General features: G+C 50.7%; 1 protein-coding gene and 1 non-coding gene across 4 annotated transcripts; both read right to left on the bottom strand.

The window, feature by feature from the left end:
- Positions 1 to 331: 331 nt before the first annotated feature.
- On the bottom strand, positions 332 to 404 carry TRNAS-CGA (transfer RNA serine (anticodon CGA)). The gene has a single exon. It is a non-coding gene; the product is annotated as a tRNA-Ser (tRNA).
- Positions 405 to 5,889: 5,485 nt separating this feature from the next.
- Positions 5,890 to 20,829, bottom strand: ENO1 (enolase 1). 3 transcript variants are annotated; one of them, XM_059052419.2, is made up of 12 exons: positions 20,142 to 20,829; positions 17,617 to 17,710; positions 14,842 to 14,937; positions 13,386 to 13,444; positions 11,706 to 11,775; positions 11,113 to 11,246; positions 10,509 to 10,731; positions 9,188 to 9,385; positions 8,358 to 8,559; positions 7,856 to 7,964; positions 7,548 to 7,606; positions 5,890 to 6,327 (listed from the first exon to the last, which is right to left on the bottom strand). In XM_059052419.2, the coding sequence occupies exons 2-12, from the start codon at positions 17,699 to 17,701 to the stop codon at positions 6,258 to 6,260; spliced, it is 1,305 nt and encodes a 434-aa protein (XP_058908402.1). In that variant the 5' UTR covers positions 17,702 to 17,710; positions 20,142 to 20,829; the 3' UTR covers positions 5,890 to 6,257. The 3 variants fall into 3 exon arrangements, with proteins under 3 accessions (XP_058908402.1, XP_066874220.1, XP_058908413.1); XM_067018119.1 differs by having other exon boundaries at positions 13,386 to 13,826; positions 20,142 to 20,827; XM_059052430.2 differs by lacking the exon at positions 13,386 to 13,444 and adding an exon at positions 13,768 to 13,826 and having other exon boundaries at positions 20,142 to 20,295.
- Between the last annotated feature and the right edge of the window lie 5,872 nt (positions 20,830 to 26,701).

Below are 26,701 nucleotides of genomic sequence, written 5' to 3'. Positions count from 1 at the left end.
AACTACTGAAGTCTACACACCTAGAGGCTGTGCTCCGCAACAAGAGAAGCCACTGCAATGAGAAACCCACGCATCACAACAAAGAGCAGCCCCCACTTGCTGCAACTAGAAAAAGACTGTGTGCAGAAACGAAGACCCGACGCAGCCAAAACAAAACAAAACCTAAATACAAGGGTTAAAACCATAAAACTCTTAGGAGAAAACACAGGGGCAAATCTTCATAACCTTGGATGTTTAAAAAAAATATTTATTTCTTTATTTAGGCTGAGCTGGGTTTTAGTTGCAGCATGTAGGATCTTTTTTTGTTGTTGTTGTGGCATGCGGGATCTAGTTCCCTGACCAGGGATCAAACCTGGGCCCCCTGCATTCGGAGCATGGAGTCTTACCCACTGGACCATCAGGGAAGTCCCCATAATCTTGGGTTTGACAATGGTTTCTTAAACATGACACCAAAAGCACAGCAACAAAAGGAAAAATAGATAAATTGGACTTCAAGTTAGAAACTTTGTGTATCAAAAGCCACTACAAGTTGGGAATTCCCTGCTGGTCCAGTGGTTAGGATTCCACGCTTTTACTGCTTAGGGCCCAGGTTCAATCCCTGGTCTGGGAACTAAGATCCTGCAAGCTGCGTGGCCTGGCCAAGAAAAAAAAAGTTTAAAAGAGACTACAAGAAAGTGAAAAAACAAACTACAGAATGGGAGAGAATATTTGCAAATCATATATCTAATAGGATCCAAAAAATATAAAGAACTCTATGCCTCAGGAACAAGACAACCCAATTAAAAAAATGGCCAAGTGACTTGGAAAGATTAAAAAACGGCCAATAAGCACATGAAAAGATGTTCAACAGCATTAGACACTCGGGAAATGAAACCAAAACCAAAGTGAGATATCACTTAACACCTACTGGGATGGCCATAATTTAAAAAAAAAAATGGAAAATAACAAGTGTTGATAAGAACGTGGAGAAATTGGAACCTTCATACCTTACTGGTGAGAAGGTAAAACGGTGCAGCTGCGGTGGAAAATGGCTTAGTAGTTCCTCAAAAAGGTAAACATAGAATTACCATGTGACCCAGCAATTCCACTGCTAAGTACATACCAAAAAGAATTGAGAGCAGGGACTGAAACAGATATTTGTACACCCAGGTTCATAGAAGCATTACTAACAATAACCAAAAGGTAGAAACCACCTACGTGTCTATCGACAAATGAATGGATATATGTGGTATATCTATACAATGGAACATTATTCAGCCATAAAAAGGAATGAAGTATTGACACAGGCTCCAATGTGTATAAACCTTGAAAACATTACACCAAGTGAAATAAGCCAGATGACTACTGTATGAATCCCCTCATATAAAATATCTTGAATAGGCAATTTTCACCCAGAGACAGAAAATAGAATAAAAGTTACCAGGAGTTAGGGCGGGGGAGGAGAATGGGGAATTATTGCTTAACAGGGGTAGAATTTGTTTGGGATAATGAAAAACTTCTGGAAATAGATAGTGGTGATGGTTATGAAAGCTTTGGATGTACTTAACGCCAGACAACTGTACACTTAACAATGGTTAAAATGGTAAATTTTGCCACCAAAAAAAAAAAAAAAAAAGCAAAAGACTAAGGCATTGTCTTTCACAGTAACTTGTCCATAATAGCATCAGGGGCCCAACAGAAAGACGGAGCATCTGGGGAAGTAGTCGTGGGGGCAGTCTGGGGGCCAAAAGCGGGGGCCCGAAGGTGACAGTCATTAGCTACAGCCGGTCTCAGAAGTGGTGGCTGTGTGACAGTGACGTTGGAGGGTTTTAATTGCTCCTGAATTAATGTGCTTACTCCTCACCCCTGGGGCACCTGGGTTTAATTACTGTCTTAGGTCACATATGCAAATGAGTCTGCTATCATTCCTGGTCCCTGTGGATGGCAGCCCTGATTACCAAGCCCTCACACTTTGCAGCAAGATGGGCAGGAAGAAGGCCGGGCTGGCCTCCCCCTAGAGCAGAACTGGATGAAGGTGGTGCCTTGCTGGCCACATTTATGGGCCTAGATGAGCTGACGCGTTCAAGGCTGCGTCTGAGGAGTCGTTACTACCTGGAGGCACCGAGAGATGAGTTGTCAATGGCAGAGGAGCCCTGGAGGACCTGAACTCTGGAACCCTTGAGGATAGAGGGTTCTTACAAAAAGGAAAGATTTGGGAAGATGTCGGCCTGCAGAAGAGACTGTGGACCGGGGGGGCCAATTCAAAAGCCGTGGAGGGCTGGGCAGGCATGTAACTAAGGGAAGCAGGAGGCGGGGGGCTGCCTTCAGAAGAATCCGTGGCGGTCCAGGGGTTAGGACACTGTGCTTTCACTGCCGAGGGCCCAGATTCAATCCCTGGTCGGGGAACTATGATCCCACATGCCGCGGGGCAACTAAGCCCACTCGCTGCAACTACTGAGCCTGAGGGCCACAACTACAGAGAAGCCCTCGCGCCGCAATGAAAGGTCCTGCGTGCCACAACTAAGACCCGACGCAGCTAAAAATAAATAAATAAATATTAAAAAAAAAAAAAAAAGATGGTGGCCAACTGTTTTCTTCTAGCGATGCGGGCCCAGTGTTGGCGATTTTCCAATCCATCAGAATGCAGAAAGTGGAATTAAAAAAAAAAAATGTATGTATTTATTTTTGGCTGTGTTGGGTCTTCGTAGTTGCACACGGGCTTTCTCTAGTTGTGGCGAGCAGGGGCCACCCTTCATTGTGGTGCGCGGGCTTCTCATTGCGGTGGCTTCTCTTGTTGCAGAGCACGGGCTCTAGGCACGTGGGCTCAGTAGTTGTGGCTCGCAGGCTCTAGAGCGCAGGCTCAGCATTTGTGGCACACAGGCTTAGCTGCTCCGTGGCACGTGGGATCTTCCCGGACCAGGGCTCGAACCCGTGTCTCCTGCATTGGCAGGTGCGGATTCTTAACCACTGCGCAACCAGGCAATATTTCTTTTTTTTACAAGGAATCTGTTTTTTAGATTTTGACAACTCATTTGAACTAAAAAAAAAAAACAACACTAGGTTGCCTGCGTTTGGGGGCCGGGGGTGAGGATTAGCTGGGAAGGGGCTCAAGGAACTCTTGGGGGTGTTGGAAACGGTCCATAGTGGTGGTGGTGCTGGTTACCCAGGCGTATATGTGAAAACACATCAAACTGTGTACTTAAAACAGGTGCCTCTTACTGAATGTTAATTACACGTCACTGAGGTTGGTTCAGTGGGTCCCCACACTTCTCCCAGGTTGCTGTGAACTTTCCACTCCAGACCCTGTCCCCTTTTGTTCAGCCATGGCCACAGGTGCTTTATATGCTCTAAAGACCTTCCTCTTCTTTCCCTATGCCCTGTACCTCTTCCTAGATAAGTGTATCAGCACCTGATGGTTTAATTCATTCCGTGCTGGGTGGGAGCCTAAGTTGTGTATTTATAATACTTACTCGGTAATAAGGCATGAGGTAGCACTATTGGAGTATTATCCTCACCGTACAGATTTGTTCAGTTGTCCAGTGGGAGGGCCAGAATCCAAACCTAGGTGGTCCAGCTCCTGCTGTGCTCTCAGCCACTTCACTGCATGAGCTTGGGCTGCTGTAGGGCGCAGGATCTCCACTGCTGGGAGGAGAGCTGACTGTACACAGAATTCTTAGTCAAGAGCCAGGCTCCTGTCCGGGCTCCCTCCCTGCAAATGGCACAGCTCGCAGCTCTGTGACCTGAGTTGACTGCCTTCGGACGCCATCTTCCGGCCTCAGCTGCATTCAACAAAAATAAAATTACCAGGGCGGGCGGGTTTTTTTTCAGGGGAAGCCTGGCGTTCTACGCCTGCCTGGTCATCACCACGCCTGCAATCCATCTCCTGTACTCTAATGCTTCTCAAGCCGAGCTGCACATTGGAGTCAGCTGGGAAACTTTTAATACTGAGTCTTTGGTTTCTACTCAGAGGTTCTGATTTACTTGGTCTGGGCAATAGGAGACTTAAGGCTTCAGAGGTGATTCCAATGTATGGCCAAGTTTGCAAACTACACCGTTTCAACTTTTCATTTGATCTTTGTTCTAATGTTGCAGGCATCTGGAAGTTGGAAGACAACCACAGATGAAAAGTAAATATTTTGCGGGAAAGTATTTGTATTACGAGGTTAAAATTTAAAAAGAAAACACATAATGCAAGTCCAGAGACTACTACCAGAGATGTTCCCTTTAAAAACACTTTTAAGTTCCTGCAGTTGTGATGCAGAGAAATGTTTAACGTCATAAGTCATCTTAAAGCCCAAGAGTGGCTTTCCGGAAACTCAGAATTAACGCTGCCTGTCCTGCTTCCGGCAGGGTCCCCAGGAAGAGGCCCGTGGTCCGCAGTTCCTCCTGGCCTACTCCTGCCCATCGCATCAGGAACATGCCGCGTGTTTGTCTCTGCTGGGTCAGAGCTGTCAGCCATCCTCCCCAGGGGCTCAGCGTCCCCAGGGCCAGGGAGGCCCCAGCTGCCGCGTGGAGATCTGAAAGGGTTCCTTGCCCTTTAACCCAAGAGTGATAAATGCGTTTAACTGCCAGTCATTGTTTTAAAATAAAAGTGTCAGGAAATGTTGACATGAAACCAAGTTTAGAGACACCAACGCTAACTTGCTGCTTTAAAGCTTGGATGAACAAACATTCTAGTGAGATTGTCTGGGCGAGTTCGACTCACTTCCTTGCAGAGTGTTTTGAGATGGAAACCAGTCATACAAAGCTGGGACAGGTGAGTGGTCGTGGCTGTACACAGGAGAGCTGTACCACATTTGGTGAAGAAGGGTTTTGTCATTATTTGGAGATTAAGTTATGGTTTAAGACGTATGTGTGTGGTTGCCAAGTTCAAAAGGGGTGGTGGCTTTGTGACATGACACGAGTCCTCTTGTTTAGTCAAATACGAATCCAGGTATTACTGTGAAGCTATTCTGCAGACATAATTAAAACCACTTATCTGCTGACTTGGAACAAGGAATGATCTTGGATGATCTAGGTGGGCCTGAATCAGGTGAAAGGTCTTAGAAGCAGGGCTGACCCAAGAGGAATTTCACCTGAGTCCTGGTCACCCTCCCTTCTGACTGGCTGCCCTCTGGATTGTGGATCAGCTTAGCCACAATCACAGGAGCCAATTCCTTGTGATAAATCCCTTAATATATGTACCTTCTACTGGCTCTGCTTCTTGGGTTAAACCCTGATACAGATGAGCAATAACAACAATGTCCACTGGGGGGGCCTCACCAGGTATAACAACACAGTCCAGAGCAGCCACAGTGTTTCACGTCTCGGCAGCGCCACCGCTTCACACCCGTGGCGCCCAACTCACTGGGCATCAGCCACGTGGCGCTTCCCAGCACTTGAAATCAGGTTAGTGAAAATGAGGAAAGAAATTAAATTTAAAAAATTTTTCTTTCAATTTTTAGGCCATGATGTGCAGCATGCGGGATTTTACCAAAATTAAATTTTAATGTATCTAAACAGGGTTCTCCAAGACCCTCTGGATGCCCTCCTACCGCCCCAGAGCTACCGCTAACCATTCTTTCACCGGTTTCCCCTAAGGATGGAGAACTTGCCCCCCAGCCTGCCCCGGACGCTCAGCTTCCCTCTGGTTTGGACTCATGGTGACCTGGAAGCTGCTGTCCTTGAGGTAATCTGCGTGAGCTCTGCGTTTGTCTTTTCTCCCAAATTAACATGTCTGATCCTGAAGTTGGGCCTCTGGACTTCGGGACCTCTTCCCAAACCTGCCCTTCCCCAGGGCTTACGCGACGTCCCGCACAAACTCCTCCCCCCCTCTGTCATGACACAAAGCCTCAGCTCTCGTAGAGGTGCTCCATGAATACTCAAGACGTGAGGACAGACTGACGGACCACTTCACACACACACAGAGCGTCCCTATGCGTCACTGAGGCCTTTTTATTTTGTGCGCAAAACCACCGGGGATCTTGCCTGTGGACTCCTCGGAGATTACAATGCAGATACACATGGCTCCAGACACTTGGTGGAAGTGAGGTGAGAAAAACAATGATTTGGGACAATTATATGATTAGAGAGCTAGGGTTTCCAGCAGGGTTCCAGACGGTCAAGCTCGGCTTCTGCAGCAGGTCTAAGGAAGCAGTTAGAACGTCACAGGAAGGGGAGAGGGCAGTTAACTATCAGAGGCCCCTCAGAGCATCGGCGGGGGCCTCGAGCTGCCCAGGTGACATCAGGAGCAGGTCTAATTAGCCAACGAGTGACCGCAGGGCTCACCCGCCCACAGCTTACTTGGCGAAGGGGTTTCTGAAGTTCCTGCCAGCAAACTTGGCCTTGCTGCCCAGTTCCTCTTCAATTCTTAGGAAACAGAAAGACAGAGAGACAGGGAGGGAACGAGAGAAGTCACACCTCAATGCAGTAAGTTTTCCCACCCAGAGAAGTGGTCAGACACACTTCCTGCCAGGAAGCTGGGGACCCAACCATCGGCCAGTCTGTCCAACTATTCCCCTAAATTTGAGCTTCCTGGAGATGCCGGGAATAGAAGAGCTTTCGGCTATCTCCGTGCAACCAATTCACCCAACAAACTGTCCACTGGCCGCCCCCGCCTTCCTTCTCTTCCCCGCAATGTTTCTGAAGAACAAAGGAGAAGAAATGGTAGGACTGCTATTTCTTAGAATATTTAAGAAAATGTTTCTTCAATGAAAGGATAACCCAGTTTCTGCAACAAATGGCACAGGGAAATGAGGAGGGGGCACTCATTAGTGTGAACTGTTTGGATCCTGATATCAAAAACCAAAGGGTATTGATATTACCACTAATCATGGGCAGCATCACTGTAGAGTGGTTACGTTAAAAAACAAAAGTCTTTATCTGAAAGAAATATATACAAGTGAAATCATAAGGTACCTGGAATTCGCTTTAAAATTCTCCAGGAACAAAGGGTGTAAAGAGACAAAACATGGAGGAATACAGACAGCTGGTGTATCCGGGTAATGGGGAAGTGAGTACATTCTACTGTCCACTGATTTTTTTATATGCTTGAAATTTTCCAGAATAAAGTTTTAAAGACGGGGTACGGTGGGAGGACTTATAAAATGGAAGTTCCTTTTCCCTTCAAGACTGGAATAAAACAACAAAAGGGCAGGTCTCCCTGTGTTTATAGGTGCTTCCCAAGGACACACTGAGACAAAAAGGGGAGGGACCAGAACATCAGAAGGCGCTGAACAGTGGAAACCCTGCTGTGTGCCCTTTGGCAATTTTTCTTCCTCTCTGTGAGCTCTGGTACCTTTGTCCACAAAACAAGGGTGTAAAATGAGAGCATCACTAAGGCTTCCCTGCAGCTCCCTGACTTCTGATTCCCTTGTCTGAAGGGGAGCCAGTTCCTTCTCCCACCAGAAGATGGCAGCATAGCGTGGACCAGGCCCCGTTCCGGGCCAACGCTGCCAGGCACCCAACCGTCCCAACCTAACATATGGGGCCAGGGCCCCTGCCCCAACCCTTGTACCAGCCCCACAGGGCCAGGGGCTCCTCCTGGAGACCAAGCAAGCCCACACACGCAGCGAAGGCAGCCTCTTTACCTGAGGATCTGATTGTACTTGGCCAAGCGCTCGGATCGGCACGGTGCACCAGTCTTGATCTGGAAGGAGAAAACAAAGGCCACGGTTGCTTACAGTTGACACTGAATCTTCATGGGCATTTGGGGCAAGGGGAGGGTGCCACGGCAGAGAGCCAGCAATTTCTTAAAGAGGATCCCTGGTCCTAAGAAGGAGGGGATAAAAGGGGCACCCAGGACCCCATTCTGCCCCCTGCCCCCCCAGTCTGTGCTCAGGAAGTTGAGGTCAGAGACAGAAGCAGGGAGCACCTTTCACCCCAGGGAGCTCTTTACCTGCCCAGTGCACAGTCCCACCACCAGGTCGGCGATGAAGGTGTCTTCAGTCTCCCCGGAGCGATGCGACACCATGACGCCCCACCCATTGGACTGGGCCAGCTTGCACCTAGAAGCCAGGAACAACCAGACGGCATGGCTCCACTGCCTGGGCACTGTGGCCCCTTCTGGCCTCCTGAGGCCATGACTCATCGCTCCCGGTGGGGGACCAGGGGCAGCCCTGAGCTCCCAACTGCTGGGGAAGAGGGTAACCCTCACCCTCCTCTGAAGGGCCCGAGGACCTTTCTCTGCCCTCTAGTCACGTTTGAAAAACTGGGTTCAGCCTCCTCGAGGGAGAGAGACGTGTGTCTCCTGACTAACGTGCTCCGTGTGATATTAAATCAGGAGTGTAGGGTCACCAAGTGGTCAGGATTAGAACACAACTGCCCAACGCCCTGATCCCCTTGGGGCCACCAGGAGTTCCAGCCAGGAGGGCCCCCTCCCTCCATGCAAGGGCACTCACGCCTGCAGGGACTCGGTCACGGAGCCAATCTGGTTCACTTTGAGCAGGAGGCAGTTGCACGACTTCTCGCTCACGGCCTTGGAAATCCGCTTGGGGTTGGTCACGGTGAGGTCATCCCCCACCACCTGGATTCCCGCGCTGGCAGTGAACTTCTGCCAAGCTTCCCAGTCATCCTGGTCGAAGGGGTCCTCGATGGACACCACTGAGCAGAGCAGGGCAGAGCGTGTTCCATCAGCGTGGCCTCCCAAGCTGCTGACCCGCAGCACCCCAGAGCCCCCTCCCGCCCGACCCACCTGGCCTCCCAACCCCCTCGTGGGACAGGGCCTGCAGTCACCTGCAATCCTGCAACCCCACAGTTGTTAAGTGGGAAACTCGCTGCCCAGGGCGCTTTGAGTTTAGCACCACCGAGAGTAAAAACAGAGCTGTGGACCCAGAGGGGTGAAGACTGGGCTTCGTGTCCTGGCTCCGCTTCCAACAAGTTAGTTAACATTAAACTCAGGGACTTACAGGCGCTTCCTGGTCTGAACACCTGCTCCACCATTTGCTGTGTGCCCCTGGGCAAGCTCTAACCCACTCTGTGCCTCTGTGTCCCCTCTCCCGTGTGCATCAGGTGACGCAGAGCCTAGGAGCACCCCGCAGTCCTGGCTCTCAAGGCTCCTCTCCTCACTGTCAGTGGAGCCAGGACCACGTTTGCTCAGGAGGCCGTTGCGACAGCGACAGGAGGTGATCACACAGCACCACGGCCTCCCGGCTGCCCGCTCTGCTGCACCAGGCAGCCCAGTGAAGGCTCCACCCACTCGCACCCCTGCAGCCGCCCCGGGAGCACCCACCTGGGTAGTCCTTGATGAAGGACTTGTACAGGCTGGCCAGCTCGTCGGGTGTGATGTACCTGCTGGGGTCATCGGGTGACTTGAAGTCCAGGTCATACTTGCCCGACCTGAAGAACTCGGAGGCAGCCACATCCATGCCAATGACGACTTTATCGGTGTAGCCGGCCTTCCCGATGGCGTTCTTCAGCAGCTCCAGGGCTGGAAAGAGATGGTGGTGAGAGTTTGGAAACCAGGAGGATGGAGATAAAATTCCCCTTTAAGTCTGCCAAATGGGAACCGTAAAAGAAGAGGAAGAGGTGCTCTGGCCCCAAGCAGCAGTTTCAAAGAGTCCAGTTACTCTTTTCTGCTCTGGGGCAAGAAACCATTGGTCAGGGCCACCAGTGCACGGCCACGTTGGAAATGGACTCTAAGAGGCTTTTTCACTGACAAATGCTCCCAAATTTAGCACCAAAGAACAGCTGTGCCGGCCAAGATACAGTGACCAGCTGAGATCAGCTGTCCCGCAGAACTGGCTTTAAATAGAGCCAAGGCTGAGATCCAAGAGGGAGCCCAGTGGACGGGGAGCCCGCACAGCAAGGCCCCCGCTCCAGCTCTGCTGTCCAGCCCAGGCTCAAGGTCGGCCTCGCTCGGCAGCGCTGCCGGTAGGGAAACTGACAGACAACGGCCCCTGTTCCAGTGTCCCCAAGATCCCCGAGATTCAAACTGCGTGAAGGGCCACTTTTTATAGGCTAAAATAGCCAAATGTCAGCAGTTTCGTATGACTGACCCAACGAGCAGGACGGACATTTTCTTTCACTAGCCATCCTTGAAGGCAATGAAATATGCTTGGAACCCTACTTTTTCTTCTAAAACAAAAAATTCATCCGTGAATTCTTTTCCTAGGACTTCTGTATTCTCTACTCAACTCTCACATTTAATCCTGTGCCTAAGGACTCAAAGCTAAATAAAGCCTGTGCAGCATTACGGCGGCTGAATGAGCTGAAACGGTTACTGACAGCAGTCCTCATCACAGCCAGCACCCCTGAACACGGAGCAGGTTGCAAACCTTTGCCATCGCTGGGGGAGCACGGACAACAGCAAGAAAACAAAGCACCTCCCGACCCCCGCGTCAGCCCTGTTGAAGCAAATCGCCAGGCCGCTCAGAAGTCGAATTAATGAGAAAATTTCTCATGATTTGTTTTCCCACGTGGGCAGGGTTTTGCATTTTGCTACTTAATGAACGGACGGTGGAAAGAGCAGCGCCCTTGAGGGCAGGCGTGGAAGGCTCGTAGACGCTGGGGGCGGTGCTCAGAAACCCAGGGGCTTCCTCCGGAGCCTCTACCTTCTTTGTTCTCCAGGATGTTGGGAGCAAACCCGCCTTCGTCTCCCACGTTGGTGGCGTCTTTCCCGTATTTCTCCTTGATCACGTTCTTCAGGTTGTGGTACACCTCCGCTCCGATGCGCATGGCCTCCCGGAAGTTTTCGGCCCCGACAGGGAGGATCATGAACTCCTGCATGGCCAGCTTGTTGCCAGCGTGAGAGCCCCCGTTGATGACGTTGAAAGCCTGTGGGGAGAGAGACAAGTACAGCTCCAGGCCCGGGGGATCCCGCCCCTCAGCAGCTCCATGACACCCAGGTGCGTGGCTCCCACGTGGGGCCCGTGGGGCTCTGAAGCCACCAGGTCTCTCTGCACTGCAGTCACTACCACCACAAGTGCACACAACCCGACAAGGCAGGTACAATTTTCGTCTCCCATCGACAACTAAGGAGATGGGTGCAGGGCGGCCGAGTCACCTGCTCAAGGTCTTAGCTGGCTGTGGAGGAGTTATTTGCAGCCGACACCCCCAGAACCTGCTCCTACCCGTGTGCTGGAGAGTGATGCGTGGATGAGGTCAGGAGGTGGGAGGTCTCAGGACCCCATGAGAAAGCGAACACTCGCCACTCACCGGAACTGGCAGGATGACCTCGGCATTGCCAGCCAAGTCGGCAATGTGGCGGTACAGGGGCACCCCCTTCTCAACAGCGCCAGCCTTGCACACAGCCAGGGACACGCCCAGGATGGCGTTCGCACCAAACTTGGCTAGAACAGAACAGGTTATGTTAAGGGATTTCTTACTCACCAGCCTTCCTCCTGCTGGCCTCCCCGCCTACACCACTGTGTGCACCCTGGACTGTATTCGGAACCTTTTCCTTTCTATCTCCTTTGCATATTCACACCAGAAATGCAATAGCCTTCCACGTAGGCTGCTTTTCCCCCCAAAGAGAAAGCCCTTTCTTTGGTCCATGGGACTCTGGAAAATTCCACAAATTGCTCGATTATATAAAGCACGAGCCTCTTCTGAGTAACCCTACATGCCTGCTGCTGAAGCTGGCTATGCTCCTGATATTAAAAAATGTGATTTATTAAGAGTCAGGGGAGGACTGCAGACAGTTACGTAATTCATCGTTAGGGACGACACGACCTCTCCTCAAAGGACTTCAAAGGTCTTCAGGAGAAGCCACAATCTTCCCGGCAAGGACCCCACCTCAGGCCACTCACATTTATTTTCCGTGCCATCCATCTCTATCATCAGCTTGTCGATCTTCTCCTGCTCCACGACGTTCAGTTTCTACACGGAGAGGGAGGATGAGCTGCTTGGGAGGGAGGGGTGCCTCTACCTGCAAGCCCTGTGCCCTCCTGTCACAGAGCCACCAACCCGTGGAACCGTGGGAAGCCCAGATCAGTTCTGTGTTATCCATGTGTTCGGCAGGCAAAAAAAGGGGGGAATGCCAAGAGAAAACGGGCAGACAGAACAATGCCCTTCACTTGCTTTAAGAGCATCAGGCATTTCTCCAAGCACGAGGGATCTGACGATGCACGGTCCTCATGTCATAAAGCAGAGTCTACCGAGGGAGTCCGAGGTCACGTTACACATGAGGCAGAATTGTCTGGTTCATGCTACAGAAGGAATTACTCCAAAGCAGTGTGACTTTTGTGGTAGCAAATAACAGAATTCATTGTTCTTTACCATCAAAGTCAGTTTCTGCCATCACTCGGCTGCCCTCAATGACAGCAAACTCCATCATCTGATGGGAGATACGAGTTTTGTATGCAGTCCACAATCATTTAGCAAAATGTGTGGCGACTGATGAAAATGACTATTTTTGGTGAGAGTATAAATAAAACTGGTGTCTTAAAATCCGGCTCAAAGTAATGTAATAAACGTCGGCATTACTGTAAAAACCCCATAAGTGAATGATACCAGCATATTATTTATAATGTTTCTTATATAAAAGCTAAAATATGAAAGAAAGCCAGCATCTGTAAGTCCATCATGCCATGTTAACAATTTGGCATCTTTTGCTTTCGTGACAAGGCATCTTTGGGTAAAGTTAGAAGCCACCCCAACAGATGGCTTAAGGCCAACCCTCATCAAGAGTCAGACCGAAGTTTGCCTCCAAGTAAAGAAAAATGTCCAGGAAAGCCCTGCTCACTGTCAGGCCAGGTGAGGGCCCCAGGAGGCGGGGACGGAGGTGTGTGTGGCCTGGGGACCGATGATAGCCAGCCACAGCAGGCAGGCGGGGGAGAGGATGGGCAGAGGAGCCGCGTGCCACCCGCGTGCAGGGCAGAGCCGGGACGGGGGCCGCACCAAGGAGGACACACAGGCCGAGGCTGGGTCTGGACCCGAGAAAGGGCCATAGTTACGGAGAGCGGGGCCGGAGGGAGGATGGACGAGACCAAGCTGCAGAGCAGGTTAGGCGGTGGGATCCCCAGACCCACTTCACCTACAGCAGCTCCACTTTTATCTGTTTGACACTTTGAGGCTCCAAGTAGGATTTTATATAATGGGAGTTCTGCTGTTTAAAAACACAGTAAATAATTCCACAGTTCATGAAAAATGAGTCAGTCGCCACGGATACTACATTTAACGCCCCTGAGAGCCTCTCTTATAATCTGGATCTTAACTCCCCGAAGGTCAAGATGGTTGCGGGGAAACATCTAGGCTCTAAGAGCCTCCCGTCCCTCAGATCCAATTCCATGCACTGTTAGCCATGGACACATGGACAGGCAGAGGGTGGGTTAGGAAAGGCGAAGTTATTCGCAAGCACGACAGGGAATCCAACCGGCTTCTTTAGCTCTCAGAATAAGCTCTTCCATGAACAGGAAAGCCTCCTGGGCTGGCCTGGGAGGCGCTTTGATAGCATTAATATACATTAGTTATCAGGAGGCAAGTCCTACCTTGCTAACCAGGGCAGGCGCAATAGTTTTATTGATGTGCTCAACAGCCTTTGAGACACCTAGAAGGAATAATCAAATCAAATTACCGACACTCATGAAAGACAGGCTTGAGCAGCACCGCTGGAGAGAACCACTCACCACGCTAACCCAGATATGCAGGCCCCACCGAAGACCTTCAATGGGACCTCCTTCAGATCCCCATCGCCCTCTCCCCCTGGAATCGGAGGGCTTTCTGGCCCAGTCTGAGTGCTCTTACCTAGGACCCCCAAGGGTTAGAGCCGCACACAGAGCAACCATCCAGAACGTCTGAAGGGAGGTTAGTTGGCAAGACCATGCACTGGACGGGCTGCAGAGACTAAAGGACGCCCAGTGTATGTATTACCTGTGTGCACAGGGCTGGTGCCAGGAACTCATTAATATACTTAACGGGTCTGGAGACACCTGACCGGTAGAGATGGGCAGAGAAGGAAAAAAGACAGACTGAGAAGAGAACAGGCTGCGAAGGAGGCTGAGTGAGAGAAAGAGAGGAAACAGGAAGACAGGGAGAACGCTGCAGGGACCGTGCATCTGTCCTCATCACAGCCAGGGCACAGCACTGTCCTGCTGCTGTAGGCACGTACTGCCTGGGCCGCCAGCAAGGCCCCTGGGGAGAGCTCTCTGCACAAGCTGCCTCCCTACAGTGGGGCGCTGTGACCCCGGCCCAGTGCCCCCAGCCCCACCTCGCCCTCGCCCTCGCCCCCTCCCCTGCAGCGTTTTTGGACTCTTTCGTAATCGCCCTCCCTGGAGAGTTGGCAGCACACGTGCCCTCCACCTTGTGGCCCTTCGGAGGGCCACAAACCATGAACTGTCATGATATGTTTTTGCCTCCTCTCCTGAACCAATTCTCGTCCCTGTTGAGAATGCACAGTCTAGCCCTATCTGCTTTTCTGGCGTTTGGCCACACAGGTTCTATCTACAGAAAGGTGAGCACTGCCAACACAGTATGCAGCCCATCTGCATACAGCCCAGAGGAGGCTGCCTTTGCCAAAGAGACCGAAAGACAACGACAGCCCATCAATGGTAAGCCATCAGCCAGGCCTTCGGGAGCTCTTCTCCTCCGCAACTAGACCCCTGAAGAGGCCTGATGGCCCGGAAGGCCCTCAGAGCCCTCCCGGAGGATGGGAGGCTGCTCCTTAGTATTAGATAACTTGTCTTCTTCTCCCACATCCCCTGACCCAACCAGGAGTTCTTCACAGACAAACCGCAGTAGAAGTAAGTGTTACAGCGCCTGCCCTGAGCTACGGGGTCGAGGTGCTGGGACCCATCAGCCCGCTCTCCCCGCTCCTCCACGTGCGGCACCCACACTCGCTGCCCACACTCTGGGCCAAGTCAGAGGTCTGCTACCCTCAAACGCAAGCCACGGGGAGCAGGAGGGAGGCTGTGGCTGCCGGGAGGCCGGCCTGGGCTCGGCCCTTACCTTTGCCCATGTAGCGCGTCTTGTCATTGTCCCGGAGCTCCAGGGCCTCGTAGATACCAGTTGAGGCGCCACTGGGCACAGCGGCTCTGAAGAGACCTGGATGTTGAGAGAGGGAGGGTGAAAAATAGTTAATGACTAAGAAATAGCTCCCGCCCTCGCCCAAGTCCCTCCCCGCTCCCGGAGGGCAGCTGCCCTTGGGAAACAGTTACTTCCTCCCAGTGAGGACGGCTCCGGACGCGCAGGCTCAGCGGCCATGGCTCACGGGCCCAGCCGCTCCGCGGCATGTGGGATCTTCCCGGACCGGGGCACGAACCCGCGTCCCCTGCATCGGCAGGCGGACTCTCAACCACTGCGCCACCAGGGAAGCCCCTCATGATTTTATGATCCTGCGCTGCAGACACTAGAGCAGAGCTGATGAATTTCTCTAAAGAAAAAGGTCTAGAGCAGAGCTTCTCAGATTTTAACATGCACACATATCACCTGTGGGTTGAAGTGCAGATTCCAAAACAAATGGGAGGTCTGAGCCCACACCTCTCAAAGCTCCCCACTGGTGCCCCGGAGCTGGGCTGTGGACCACCCCCAGCAGCGCGGCCTAAAAGAAATACAATGCGAGCCACCTACGGGATTTAAGGTTGTCTAGCAGCTAGTAACCCACGAAAACACTGGGCTGTTTTAGACAGTCCAGCTCTAGAGCACCGTGGCCAAGCTTCCCTTAGACAAGTGAGATCAGGTTGCTAGCTTTCAAGCCTTGAAAGCGCTGGCTCAAGAGGAATCTCTACAGCTGATCTGCCTCAGCTTAAGGAGCAATAAATGCTATTTGGGGGTTCTCTGCATAACAGGAAACCAGAAAACAGTTCAGACTGGAAGAGAAAAGGAATAAGCACAATAACACTAGAACCCAATCAAGCATGCACTGTGCAGTCCTGCAGATATAGAAACCAGCTGCCTGGCTAAGCCTAGACTGTGGAGCAGAAAAACGGCAAATCTTGGAGAAGGACAGACAGTGCCAAGAAAGGTACTGCAGAAATCCGGTTACACGGGGCAGAAGGGTTAGGGGAGCAGGAAGTGTGGGCAGCCTCTTGAATCTCCTTGAAACCGTTAGGGATTTCCCCATCTGAGGTATGCCAAGAACTGGGGGGTGCGAGAGATGTGAAGGCAATGAACTAAGAGGAAAAACCCAACCAAGTATTGCAGTCATACTTGGTTGCACGCCTGTGCCACCGCACTGACTGTGTGACCAGCAGGACACACGTTCTTCTCGACACAGGCCCTGGCTTTCCCTGTATCTATCAGGCGCTGGACCAGGTGAAGACATGAGGAAAGCAAAAGTGACCCTAAGGTCAACTATGGACTTTGGGTGATGATGTGTCAACGCAGGTTCGACTGTAACAAAGGTACCGCTCTGGTGGGGATGGTGATAGTGGGGACAGGGGGTAGACAGGAATGCTCTGTACCTTCCACTCAATTTTGCTGTGAACCTAAAACTGGTCTAAAAAATAAATTCTAAGAAAGAAAGAAGGGATGAAAGGTTCTTAACAAATTTATGACTTCCTGTTTTGTTTTTTCTTTTCTTTTTTTATTTTATTTTATTTTATTTTTATTTTATTTTATTTTTTTTGTTTTTTCTTTTCTTAAAAGGATTAAGACACATAAGAGAGAGTTCCATTCATTTAAATGTCAAAAGACATTAATTTTAGTCATTTTAAAGAGTTTCAAAGAAAATTCCCCCTCCCAACAATCTCCTACTGTCCTGGGTCTTTTTTCGTTGTTCAAAGTCCATTAATTTCTAAGTGGAAAGTTCCACTCTCTGACTAAGTGTGCCAGTTTTATAAGCTGAAAGGAAATTGTTGCCATCTTCTGAGAACACACGGCATTTGCCACAAGGCACATGCCCAGAAGGAATCGTGATCTGAGGGCACCCCGACAGTAACCAAAGGCAGACTCCCACCCAGTGAATCTCGACTCGAGGGGCCTTCATTTTCTGGGCAAGGGGGAAGGGAGGACAGGAAGGGAAGGTTCCACAGCCAAGCCTGTGATTCAGACCATGACTCAGCTCTGACTGGCAGGTCTGTGCTCAGCACCGCTGGGTGATTCTGCCTGAAGCTCCTTTTCCAACTTCAACCATTTAGAAACAGCTAAGACATTGCTGGAGGTAATGCAGGGCTAGGGAAGCACTAGATTTTCTTAAAGTAAAAAAAGAAAAATGGGGGAGCTTTTAAGGGTTCCCATTCAATTCTTTTCTCATGTGGGCAAATTCTTCCTACGGGGACTTACAGCCAGGTAAAAATATGAGCCTCTGGAATGTTCCAACACCCCAAAGTAAAAACTGTCCCGGATCCTCTGTCTAAGAGTGATTTCTGGAAACGGAGATAAGAGTGCTATATATACCCTTGTACTCCCCTAACCTCTTTCCTTTTCAAGGAAGAAAGATCCATCCTATCACGCCATATCTACGTATTTGGTCACAGCAAGCTGTGGAGCAAACTAGTGATAGGCCCTTTTAGGGACAAGGTTATCACATTACTTCCCCACCTCACTGACCTAGCAGCCAACCTGTGTTCTGCTCTACGTACCAAGAAGCACCAAGACAAGGACCTCTTGCCTTAAAACCCTCCCAACCTTCCCCCAGTGGGGAACCACAGCCTACCGGCATGTGCAGACCAGAAAGAAAGGCTTTTACCATAACAGACGTTTTCTTGCCTAAGGCTCTGTCATTTGAAGTTTTAAAAAATGGAGTGTGGTGCTAGGGACTATAGAAACAAAGGTGGCCCATACCTTTTGAGGTGTAGAGATCAACCTCAACAGTGGGATTCCCACGCGAGTCGAAGATCTCTCTGGCGTGGATCTTGAGGATAGACATGGTGAATTTCTGTGGGGAAGCACAGTCCATATTTTCCATAAACCATAATGCAGCCTCAACTCATTATACAAGGGGTCACTTCTGAGGATCCCTAGACTAGAAAGTCTGCATACACTAAATGCATAAACTAAAAACTGCATGTAGGAAGGCTGACTGGAGTGGGAGAAAATGCCTGCTGGAGAATACTGGGAATTGTTCCTAAAAAGTAGGTAGGGGCAGCTCTGCAAGGCCCTAGTAGTTCAGGTCTTGTCCTACGGGCAAAGAAAGCCCGGCAGTGCGCGTGCTGGAGGGCAACATTCACACGTTGATGGCGTGCAGACTGCCTGAAGAGGGGAGAGTCTGAAACTGGCTGTCATTAGTTACCAACGAGGGTAGGTGCGGGGCCATGGGAAAGGGACCAAATCATGGGAAAGGGACCAAGGGGACGTGAAGGCCACAAGCAAACCCATCTAGGATTTAAAAAAAAAGGGGGGGGGGAGCGACCAGGAGGAAAATCTGGTTTGTAGAGGAACAGTGAATTAAAAGTTGGCAACACAGTTCATCAAGTAAAACCTGAGGTAGCAGGAGAATGCTCAATTGGTCGATGTTGGATAATCCGTTAGAAATTCTGAGTTTGGATGGCAGGAATGAGCTCCTTGGTCTATGTGCTGTGATCTTTGCCAATTTCTGAGCCTTTCAAACCTCACAGTACTTGGGTCTTTAGCAAGACAGGGCACACAAATAACATTATCTAGTCAGTGTTGCTTTCAATGGGCATTTCACCCCATTAAAAAAACTTAATTATGAAATGTCATGATCTGTAACTAGAGAAAAGATTCTATCTTTGAGCACTAGGATACGCCAAGGGAAGAGCTTTCCTTTGAAAACACCTTTAGAAAAAAGGGGAGGAGGGTGGTTTGCAGCTACAGAGAACAAATCCAAGAGCTCAAAGAAAGTCCCTTTCTTGCTTTTTCCCCCAGAGGCTCTCTCTAAGGAACAACAGAATTGAACAACTTGGAGGACTGAAGTGGAGGAGAGGAACCAAATCAGCGTTTGGAAGCCATTACCTAGCTGGGCTCCTCTCCATTATCTTCTCTGGAATGTTCTGAAGCAGCAAATGGCATCTTTTTAAGTTTCAAAATTAGATACTTAAGTCACTTCTGTGGTTTTGTTTTTTCTTTGTAACAACGCAGTTTTATTCACTAGCCAATAAACAGGTATCTAGTTTTTATCTCAAAAAGGCAAATTTGTTTAAAATTTCTTAGTTTTAAAATTTTAGTTAACTTTGAGTTTTGGTAAATCATATACCCGTGTAACACTGACCACCCCAAAAAAGTCCCCAGAGGCCATTTCCAGTCACTGCTCCCCCTGCAACCACTGATTTACTTCACAGATTTTAGACGCACTTTAAAGCACACCTTCATTACGCTTCCTCATCATACAGATGTTGAGATTTCATTTCTGGTTTTATTTTAGTGATATAAGACAAGGCAGTCGACTGATTTCACGATGTGAAAATAAAATTCAACTTATCTTGAAATTAGATAGAAAAACTTTCCTCCGAAGTCATTAAAATGCAGGGGGCACAGGCAGAGCGGAAGGTGGGTCTGACTAGGAACCTGCACCACCTTTTATCTGCCTGGGCTGAAGCCCGGACCACGGGCAGCACGAGCACACCGGGCTGCCGGGGCCTAGGTGTGCCCCGGAAGCAGGTCAACCGGCTGCCCACACCGCCCAGGGGGAAGACCACACTGCAGAGGAAGCAGCGAACAGGAAGTTTTCTTAAAGTACATCCTTTTATGTCAGATCAGGGGCCGATTGTGGGTGGCCAGCCCGGGAAGCAGGGAGCGCCTCGTGCCCGACTTGGGCGAGGTCGCCTGCAGGGCTTCCAATGACCCCACGGCTCCGCTGCAGTCCCCCAGATCAAGTGCCTTCTGAAGGCAGATCAGTCCCTGCTCATTCCGGAGCAGCGACGGGCTGGACACTCATGCGCCAGGCCGAGGGCCACCACCGGGAGGCAGGGGCGCGGGGCCGGGGGTGGGGTGGGGTGGGGTGGGCTGCAGCTTCCCGGGCACCTCTCCTTTTCCGGCCCCCTTTCTCCATTCTCGGAAGGGCCTGGCTTTAATGAGCACGCGGGTTAGGCCTGGAGCGCTCGCCAAACCTTCCACCCTCACCGCCTGCTGTCCTGGTGACCGCGTGTTCTACCTCTAACCTCCAGGGACAGTGACGCAGCCCCGTAACTCGTAATCACAGACTGAGCTGCACCTTCCCCTCTGGAGAAACCGGGCGCCGCGCCCCGGCCTCGGGCCGCGACTCTGGCCCGGGGAGGCCGCTCGCGCGCGCCGACCCGCCCCTTCCCCGCCGAACCCCCGGGCACGCCGTCTGAAGGGCAGGAGGGCCCGGGGCACCCACGCGCCGCCTGCCCGGGCGCTTGCTCGGCAACTCTTCCTTGAGTCCTCACCCGGCCGCCTGAGGTCGCCGCCCGAGAGAGAAGCAGAGGGTGCTGCGGACACCGAGGGCGAGCGTTGAGGTGCAAGGTCCGGACGTTCCAAGTACCGCGAGGTCGTCTCCGCTCCGCCGGCCTGGACTTCCTGCCCAGCTCGAGGGGACCCCGCCCACTTCCCGCCCCTCAAGCCCACCCCCTCTGCGCTGCCTCGCCATTGGCCCGGCGCGCCGTCACTCGGGCCCTCGCCTCCGAGGGAGGGGTGGGACTGCGGGCGCCGGGAACTGGAAGAGGGGGCGACGTCCCGGGGAGTTGGGGCCTGGGCGCCCCAACTACCCCGCGGCTATGTGGGGATGTGGACGAGCCCCCGTCCCCTTTCGCTCCCGCCCGCCGTTGGGACTCGAGGCTGAGCCGAGTCTGTGGCGCCGCGGCCCCGGGGGAGGGGCGGGGCGGCGCGGCCGGCATGAGGGCTCGGGGCTCCGTCACGTACTCCGAGTCCCGCACGCACGCCGCGTTGCCCCGGCGCCGCACGTTCGGCCCACGACCTTGGTGACGACCTTCGCGTCCCGCCCTTCCCGGCCTCCCCACCCATCGCCCCGCAGCGCGGTGCCGGACACCCCGGCGGCCTGGAGACGTTGGCTGCCGTGCGCCCGGACCCCGCTTCTGGGTCGCGGAGTCGCGAGCTCGGCCACGTGCGCTCACCCGCGCCTGCGCCCTGCGCGCCCGGCAGCCCGCCCAGGTGACCCGGTCCCCTTTGTCCTTGCGTCGGTCACACAGGAGTTATTAGGCCAAAAGCCGAAAGGATGTTCGCTTTCCCTTAATTACAACTAATATTTTTTGAGCGTTTCCTACGTGCCAGGCACTCCACGTGCGTGCCCAGGGTTAGTTCATTCTTCGGCTCTTGTTAATGTTGGATCTTGAAAGTAAGCTTCTATACCTCCCTTTCCCATAACATGTGAACCATACTTGTAATGATTTGGGAATGGAATTTCACACAGACTCGGGGAATTTCTCAAAGTTCAAAACAGGTAATATTCCACAGTAGTCTGACAAATGAAAAACAGGCAAGAAGGGGTGCTGTTATTTTCCCCTTCTGATGAAGAAAGAACTGATACCATTTCAAATCATTTCTGCAGCACATCTACCCCCAACCCTGCAGCACACACTCAAGGGAGGGCTTCGTTTTCTAATAGTTATTTTTGTATTTTCTTAGTGCTCCTCTTGGTCTGTAAATCTGAGAGCTAAAACAATGTCGTACTTCTCCATACTTAACCCTTTACCTTGCATGGAGAGATTCGAGTGTATATTTGATTTTAATTATAATTTCTTCTGGTCAGCTGCAAAAACTGCTTTTATTCCTTAATTCCTAGCCTTGGGTAAAGCTGAAGGCCTACTGAGTCCACTGTATTTGTTTTCCATAGATTAAGAAGAAAGAACTTTAGGATTAAATTCAGCAAAAAAAGCAACAAGGAAATTGTGAAATGTTTCCTAAAGAATTATGTGAATTTTGCAAGCAGAGTTTGTGATTTCCCCAGCAATACACTGGTGTTTCAGACTGATTAAGACTAAGATCCCAGCCCCATGACTCAGCAGCTAAATCAACAGCCACCATCTCCTAAACCTTAAGAACTCAACAGAAATCAGACACTTAGAGCTCTTATTTTCAGAGCAATTCTAAGGTGTGGCCTTGAAAGGGCTCCAAAACAATCTCTTTCATTTTATGTTAAAATGGTTAGAGAGATAAAGATAGAAAGACAAGGCTCTTATAACGGGCTTCTGGCCACAACCAGTGATTCCTAGCAGGAAATCAGATGTAGAACATGATCTCAGACAGCTGCTGTTGCAAGATTCTTGGAGGCCACAGCACAGTGTTCTGGGCCAGCAGTCTGACCTCAAATTGTAGCTCAACTGTTAATGAGCGGTGCCCTCAGATCCTTTCCAAAATCCACAAGCTGCCAAATGCCCTGCCTGTCTCCACAGCTCCTGAGGCTTTGCTAGCAGGCTGTGGGACTCGTGTGTGCCTTCAGTGCAGTGCAGGGGCATTTACCTGGTTACAGGCATTTAGTTGACAGTATGCTTACTGAGCAGTTTTAGTGCAGTGGCATACCAAAGGCTGGTGGGCAGGGAGGGGAAATGCATGTGTAAGGCTATTATCAGAAGACCACACTGCAGGTAGTGCCTGCATGGCATTTGCAGGGGGACATCAGAATTGAGGGAAGATGAATCTGCAGCAGCCTATGACCCACCTGGATTACTGATTCTATCTGTGGTCTGCGCACCCCTGGTTGAAAACTGCTGGTTGGTGGAAAAAGTGACATACCTCTTTTGGAAGGCAGGTCTTTAGACAGATAGGAAACTTCTGGGTTGGAGAAGCAGCCCAAGGGAGATGAGATGAGTGAGGAAGGCCCTCAGGGGATCTAGGTGGATCACTCCTCCCCTTAACAGACTAGGAAGTGTTTGTGTTTGTTTACCAGTGAGGACAAAGAATGTCGCCTGCCTTATCAGTAAAAAAAGGATGTTACAGCCATCAAGCCATCAGCCACTGCAGCCACCTCCAGCACTTTGTGGGGATTCAGGATGGAGAAGAATAAGATACTGGTCCTAGATAGTTATGGTGCATCTCAAAAGAATAATTTCATTTAGCCCGGATTCTTGTATCTTCCCATACACAGAAAAGTACTAAATTCATTAATTTGAGATGTATGATTTTTCTGTAATTAGCAGTAATCTCTTGCTGTTCAACTACCTGGGTCCTTTTTTTTTTGCAAAAACTTCTATATATCCTGGCTTATCCCATACCTCTTTGGAATAGTCCCTCCGAGCTATCTGAGAGGCTGTATCCTGTGCTTAAGCCCTCAGTAAGTCCACTGAATAAAGCATAATCCTCAACTTTTAGATTGTGCATTTTTCCCCATTCTACACCACTAAGTATTTAACATATACCAAAGACTGCATAAAGTATATCTGATGTAAAAAATAATAAACAGAAGGTGCACCCAACTTGCCAGCTTAAGAAGTGGGATAATGGCAATGCCATTCACGTGCCCTGTGTATTCTTCCCTGGCCCCAGAGGTAACCACTGTCCTGTATTTTGTGTTTATTTTCCCCTCACTTTTCTTTGTGGTTTTAAAATATTTTTTGAACTTTATATAAATGGCATCATACTGTTTCTAGCCTTTGCTACAATTTTTTTTTTTTTTTTGCTCAACTTAACATTTGTGAGCTGTAGATGGTTTGTTTCAGTGCTGAATAGTATTCCATTGTGTGACTATCACACGTTTTCCTATCAATGTACATTTGAGTTTCCCAGTTCTTTTTTTTCTTGTTAATACCAACACTGCAGCTATGAAATTTGTTGCAAATGTCTCCTGAGTACAGGTACAAGAAAGAGTTTCTCGGGCTTCCCTGGTGGCGCAGTGGTTGAGAGTCCACCTGCCGATGCAGGGGACACGGGTTTGTGCCCCGGTCCGGGAAGATCCCACGTGAGCGGCTGGGCCCGTGAGCCGTGGCCGCTGAGCCTGTGCTTCCGGAGCCTGTGCTCCGCAACGTGAGAGGCCCGCATAGCGGGGGGGAGTTTCTCTAGGGCAAATACCTAGGACACACACCTGGACATGGAATTCCTGGGTCATGGGTATAAGCATCTTCAACTTTGTTTTCCAGATTATTTGTATCTTTATGTACTTCCACCAGCAGTGAATACGAGTTCTGCCCCTGAATGTAAAAAAATAAAATTCAGCTCTTCCTTTGCAATTATTTTCTAGAAATTTGATTGATTTTTTTTTTTTTTTTTTTCCGCACAGCATGTGGGATCTCAGTTCCCGGACCAGGGATCGAACCTGTGCCCCCTGCAGTGGAAGCGTGGCGTCTTAATCACTGGACTGCCAGGGAAGTCCCTACTGATTTTCAATTTAACATCCTTTCCAAGTCCTTTGCTTAAGGAAACCCTCGTGCCCTCTGTGTAAGTTACAGTCAGCATTCTACCCTTATGATGGCTTTGAGGGCACCTCTCCGGGCTCCCTGCTGTCAACAGCCCCTCACAAAGTCAGCTGTAGAAGTAGGGACCGGGCAAGGCAGAGGCTGAGAAGGCAGAAGGGAGAGCACAGTATGGTTTTTCAACAACATCATTGCTAGGAGGGCATTTATCAGGGGTGCCCAAATGAGGGGAGTAAGGAGGAGCGGGATTAAAGAAAGAAACCCCAGGAGTCTCAGGGAAACCAGGAGCTTCCTGGAGGAGCTAATGAAGAGAGGGCAAATGGGGACTGAGAGGGCTCTGCACCAGCAAGAGAAAATCTCAGGGAAGAGTTGCTGTCCTGCGTCAAAAAGCTCTGTGTGGATGCTCTGTGCCTCAGCTCCTTAATTTCTGAAATGGGTGTGAAAAGACCACCCTCCGGAGGCAGTTTTGAGCCACAACAGCCCTCTTACCATCAGTTTGGAAATCATTTTTTACAGCTGGAATGGAGGCCGGCGAGGCACTGATATCTCTAAATAGCAGCTACATTCGGCCCCCTTCCCCAGCAGTTTCCCTTTTAATCTCTATCTGTCCCCATCCTCTTTTTCTCACAGTTCTTAAGGTTGTCTCTTAAAGGGAGGCCCAGGGCAGCTGCAGCCCGGGGGCCAAGAAACCCCAATCGGCAGTCACCAGGCTGGCAGGCCTCCTAGAGGCTGGAGCAGCAGACCCTCAGGCGGCCTGCTCCAGCAATGCCAGTCACTGTGAAGGAAAGAAAAGTCCTGTAATAGGGAAGTCTCCATATTAGATCTGTTTCTTTTACTTTAACCCTTGTATTCTATTGCTTTTGCTTTGCGTTAAGAATGTTGCCTACAGCGCATTCCCTGGCGGTCCAGTGGTTAGGACTCAGCGCTTGGTGCTTTCACTTCTGGAGCTCAGGTTCAATCCCTGGTCCAGGAACTAAGATTCTGCAAGCCTCGTGGTGTGGCAAAAAAAAAAAAAAAAGAAAGAAAGAAAAAGAATGTTGCCTATAGCCTGAAATATACAGGATAGTTCATTCTCAAGGCTCTGACCTTTAAGGGTATAACACTTTCCCATTTATATAGAGATTAAAAGTTGCAGAACAGAGAATAACATTTGTCTTGTTGGAGGTTTACGGGAACATCGTGACCTGACCTAGGTGGACGGCTACAAGAGCAAAGGAGTCTGACACCAAGAAGTCTGCAACACAGCCAACCATGCCCTCCCTCACCTGGCCTTAAAAAATGCTTTACTGAAACCCTTTGGGAGTTCCGGGTGTTGGGGGCATGAGCCACCCGTCTCCTTGCAAGACCCTGCAGTAAACCTTTCTCTGTTCCAAACTCTGACGTTTCGGTATTGCTTGGCCTCAGGGTGCGCTGGGCACACGAACTTGCTTTCGGTGAAAGTCAGAGGATGCAGTGTGTGAGCTCCAGATGGAAAAACAGGAGCCGGGTTCTTCCTTCAGAAGGAAGGGGCCCCTTGTGATTCGCTGAGAGTAGGGTTTCCACGGAGGCTTTGCATGGAGGCCTGATAATGAGAAAGTCCTCCCTCCTATCAGCGACCGATAACGTTACCGAGGCCATGTTACCTGCCAGGTGTAACTCATTTAATCCTGCTCCATGCGGTCATCTCTGCTTTTCAGAGCCCGGAGAGGTGAGCTGAGCTGCCCAAGCCTGAAGCTAGTGAATGGAGGCGCGGGGTCGGGAGTGGGGAACCAACCCAGGCAGCCTGCCTCCCCAGGCCTCGCCCCCAACCATTCAGCATCCTGCTCTTCTGAGATGAAGTTCACTTTGACCTTGGATGTGGATGAGATGCCACGACACTAAACTTAGCCCAAAGAGCCCTCCCTGAATTTGCACCTCTAAGCCGTGACTATGACCATACCCAGAATTTCAGTGTAGCAGCATCAGGATTGGAGAAGCAGGACTCAGGAAGGTTTCATAGCTGCTAGATACTGTGTTCTCTCTCGAATAAATTTGCAGCTGGAAGATGAGAGCAGCCCACAGAACGGGAGTGTCAGTTACATTGCATGGCAATTCGAGTTCCAATTACAAAATGTCCCCAACGCCACACTCGTGGTGGCATTTGCTGGCATTTCCTAAACCAAAGGGTAGAAACTCTGATTTTCTACAATCTTTGACAGTTCCCTTGAAGCAAGATCCCTGGTCCTCCTACGTTGGAATTCCCTGACTGATGTGGTGTTTCATTTGTTTGTTTCCTGGTGGCCAGGAAAGTGAGGAGGAGAGAGTGGATTTCAGCACAGCGTCTGTCAGAGTCCTTCGGGATGTTCTTGTGGCCAGAAGAGCAATGCAGACTGCAGCGGCGGGGAGGGGATTAGACCTGGCTGCGTGGGTCTCTTAAGGGGCTGAGCCCCCACTGAAGGCTCGCCCCTGGGCGAGTGTGGCGAGGACACGCAGCTGTAAATGCACAGATCCGCAGAGCTGGGCGGGACAGCTGCCCTAGTGAAGCGCTGACTCAGGATTCACACCAGAAGGGCCAAGCAAGGTGCCAGGACGATGAAGTGCCCCCTTTTCAGAAGCTTATGAGTGCCTGCCACTTTCACAGAGCCTTTGGAAGGATTTTGCAGACTGGGCAGTCCTTGGCCACCTCC

Source organism: Kogia breviceps, chromosome 1 (assembly GCF_026419965.1).
Source record: "Kogia breviceps isolate mKogBre1 chromosome 1, mKogBre1 haplotype 1, whole genome shotgun sequence".
In the NCBI taxonomy this organism is placed as follows: Eukaryota; Metazoa; Chordata; class Mammalia; order Artiodactyla; family Physeteridae; genus Kogia; species Kogia breviceps.
The sequence above is the reverse complement of the archived record's forward strand: the minus strand, read 5'-3'. Positions and strand labels throughout refer to the sequence as shown.

What these genes read in the sequence shown, in the direction of transcription:
- ENO1 (XM_059052419.2), bottom strand. Translation starts at nt 17,701, where the DNA reads ATGTCTATCCTCAAGATCCACGCCAGAGAGATCTTCGACTCGCGTGGG. An exon ending in CATCCTGGAGAACAAAGAAG is followed by an intron (nt 9,386 to 10,508) that starts GTAGAGGCTCCG and finishes ATCTCTTTCCAG; the next exon opens with CCCTGGAGCTGCTGAAGAAC. An exon ending in CTTCATCAAGGACTACCCAG is followed by an intron (nt 8,560 to 9,187) that starts GTGGGTGCTCCC and finishes TGCTCTGCTCAG; the next exon opens with TGGTGTCCATCGAGGACCCC.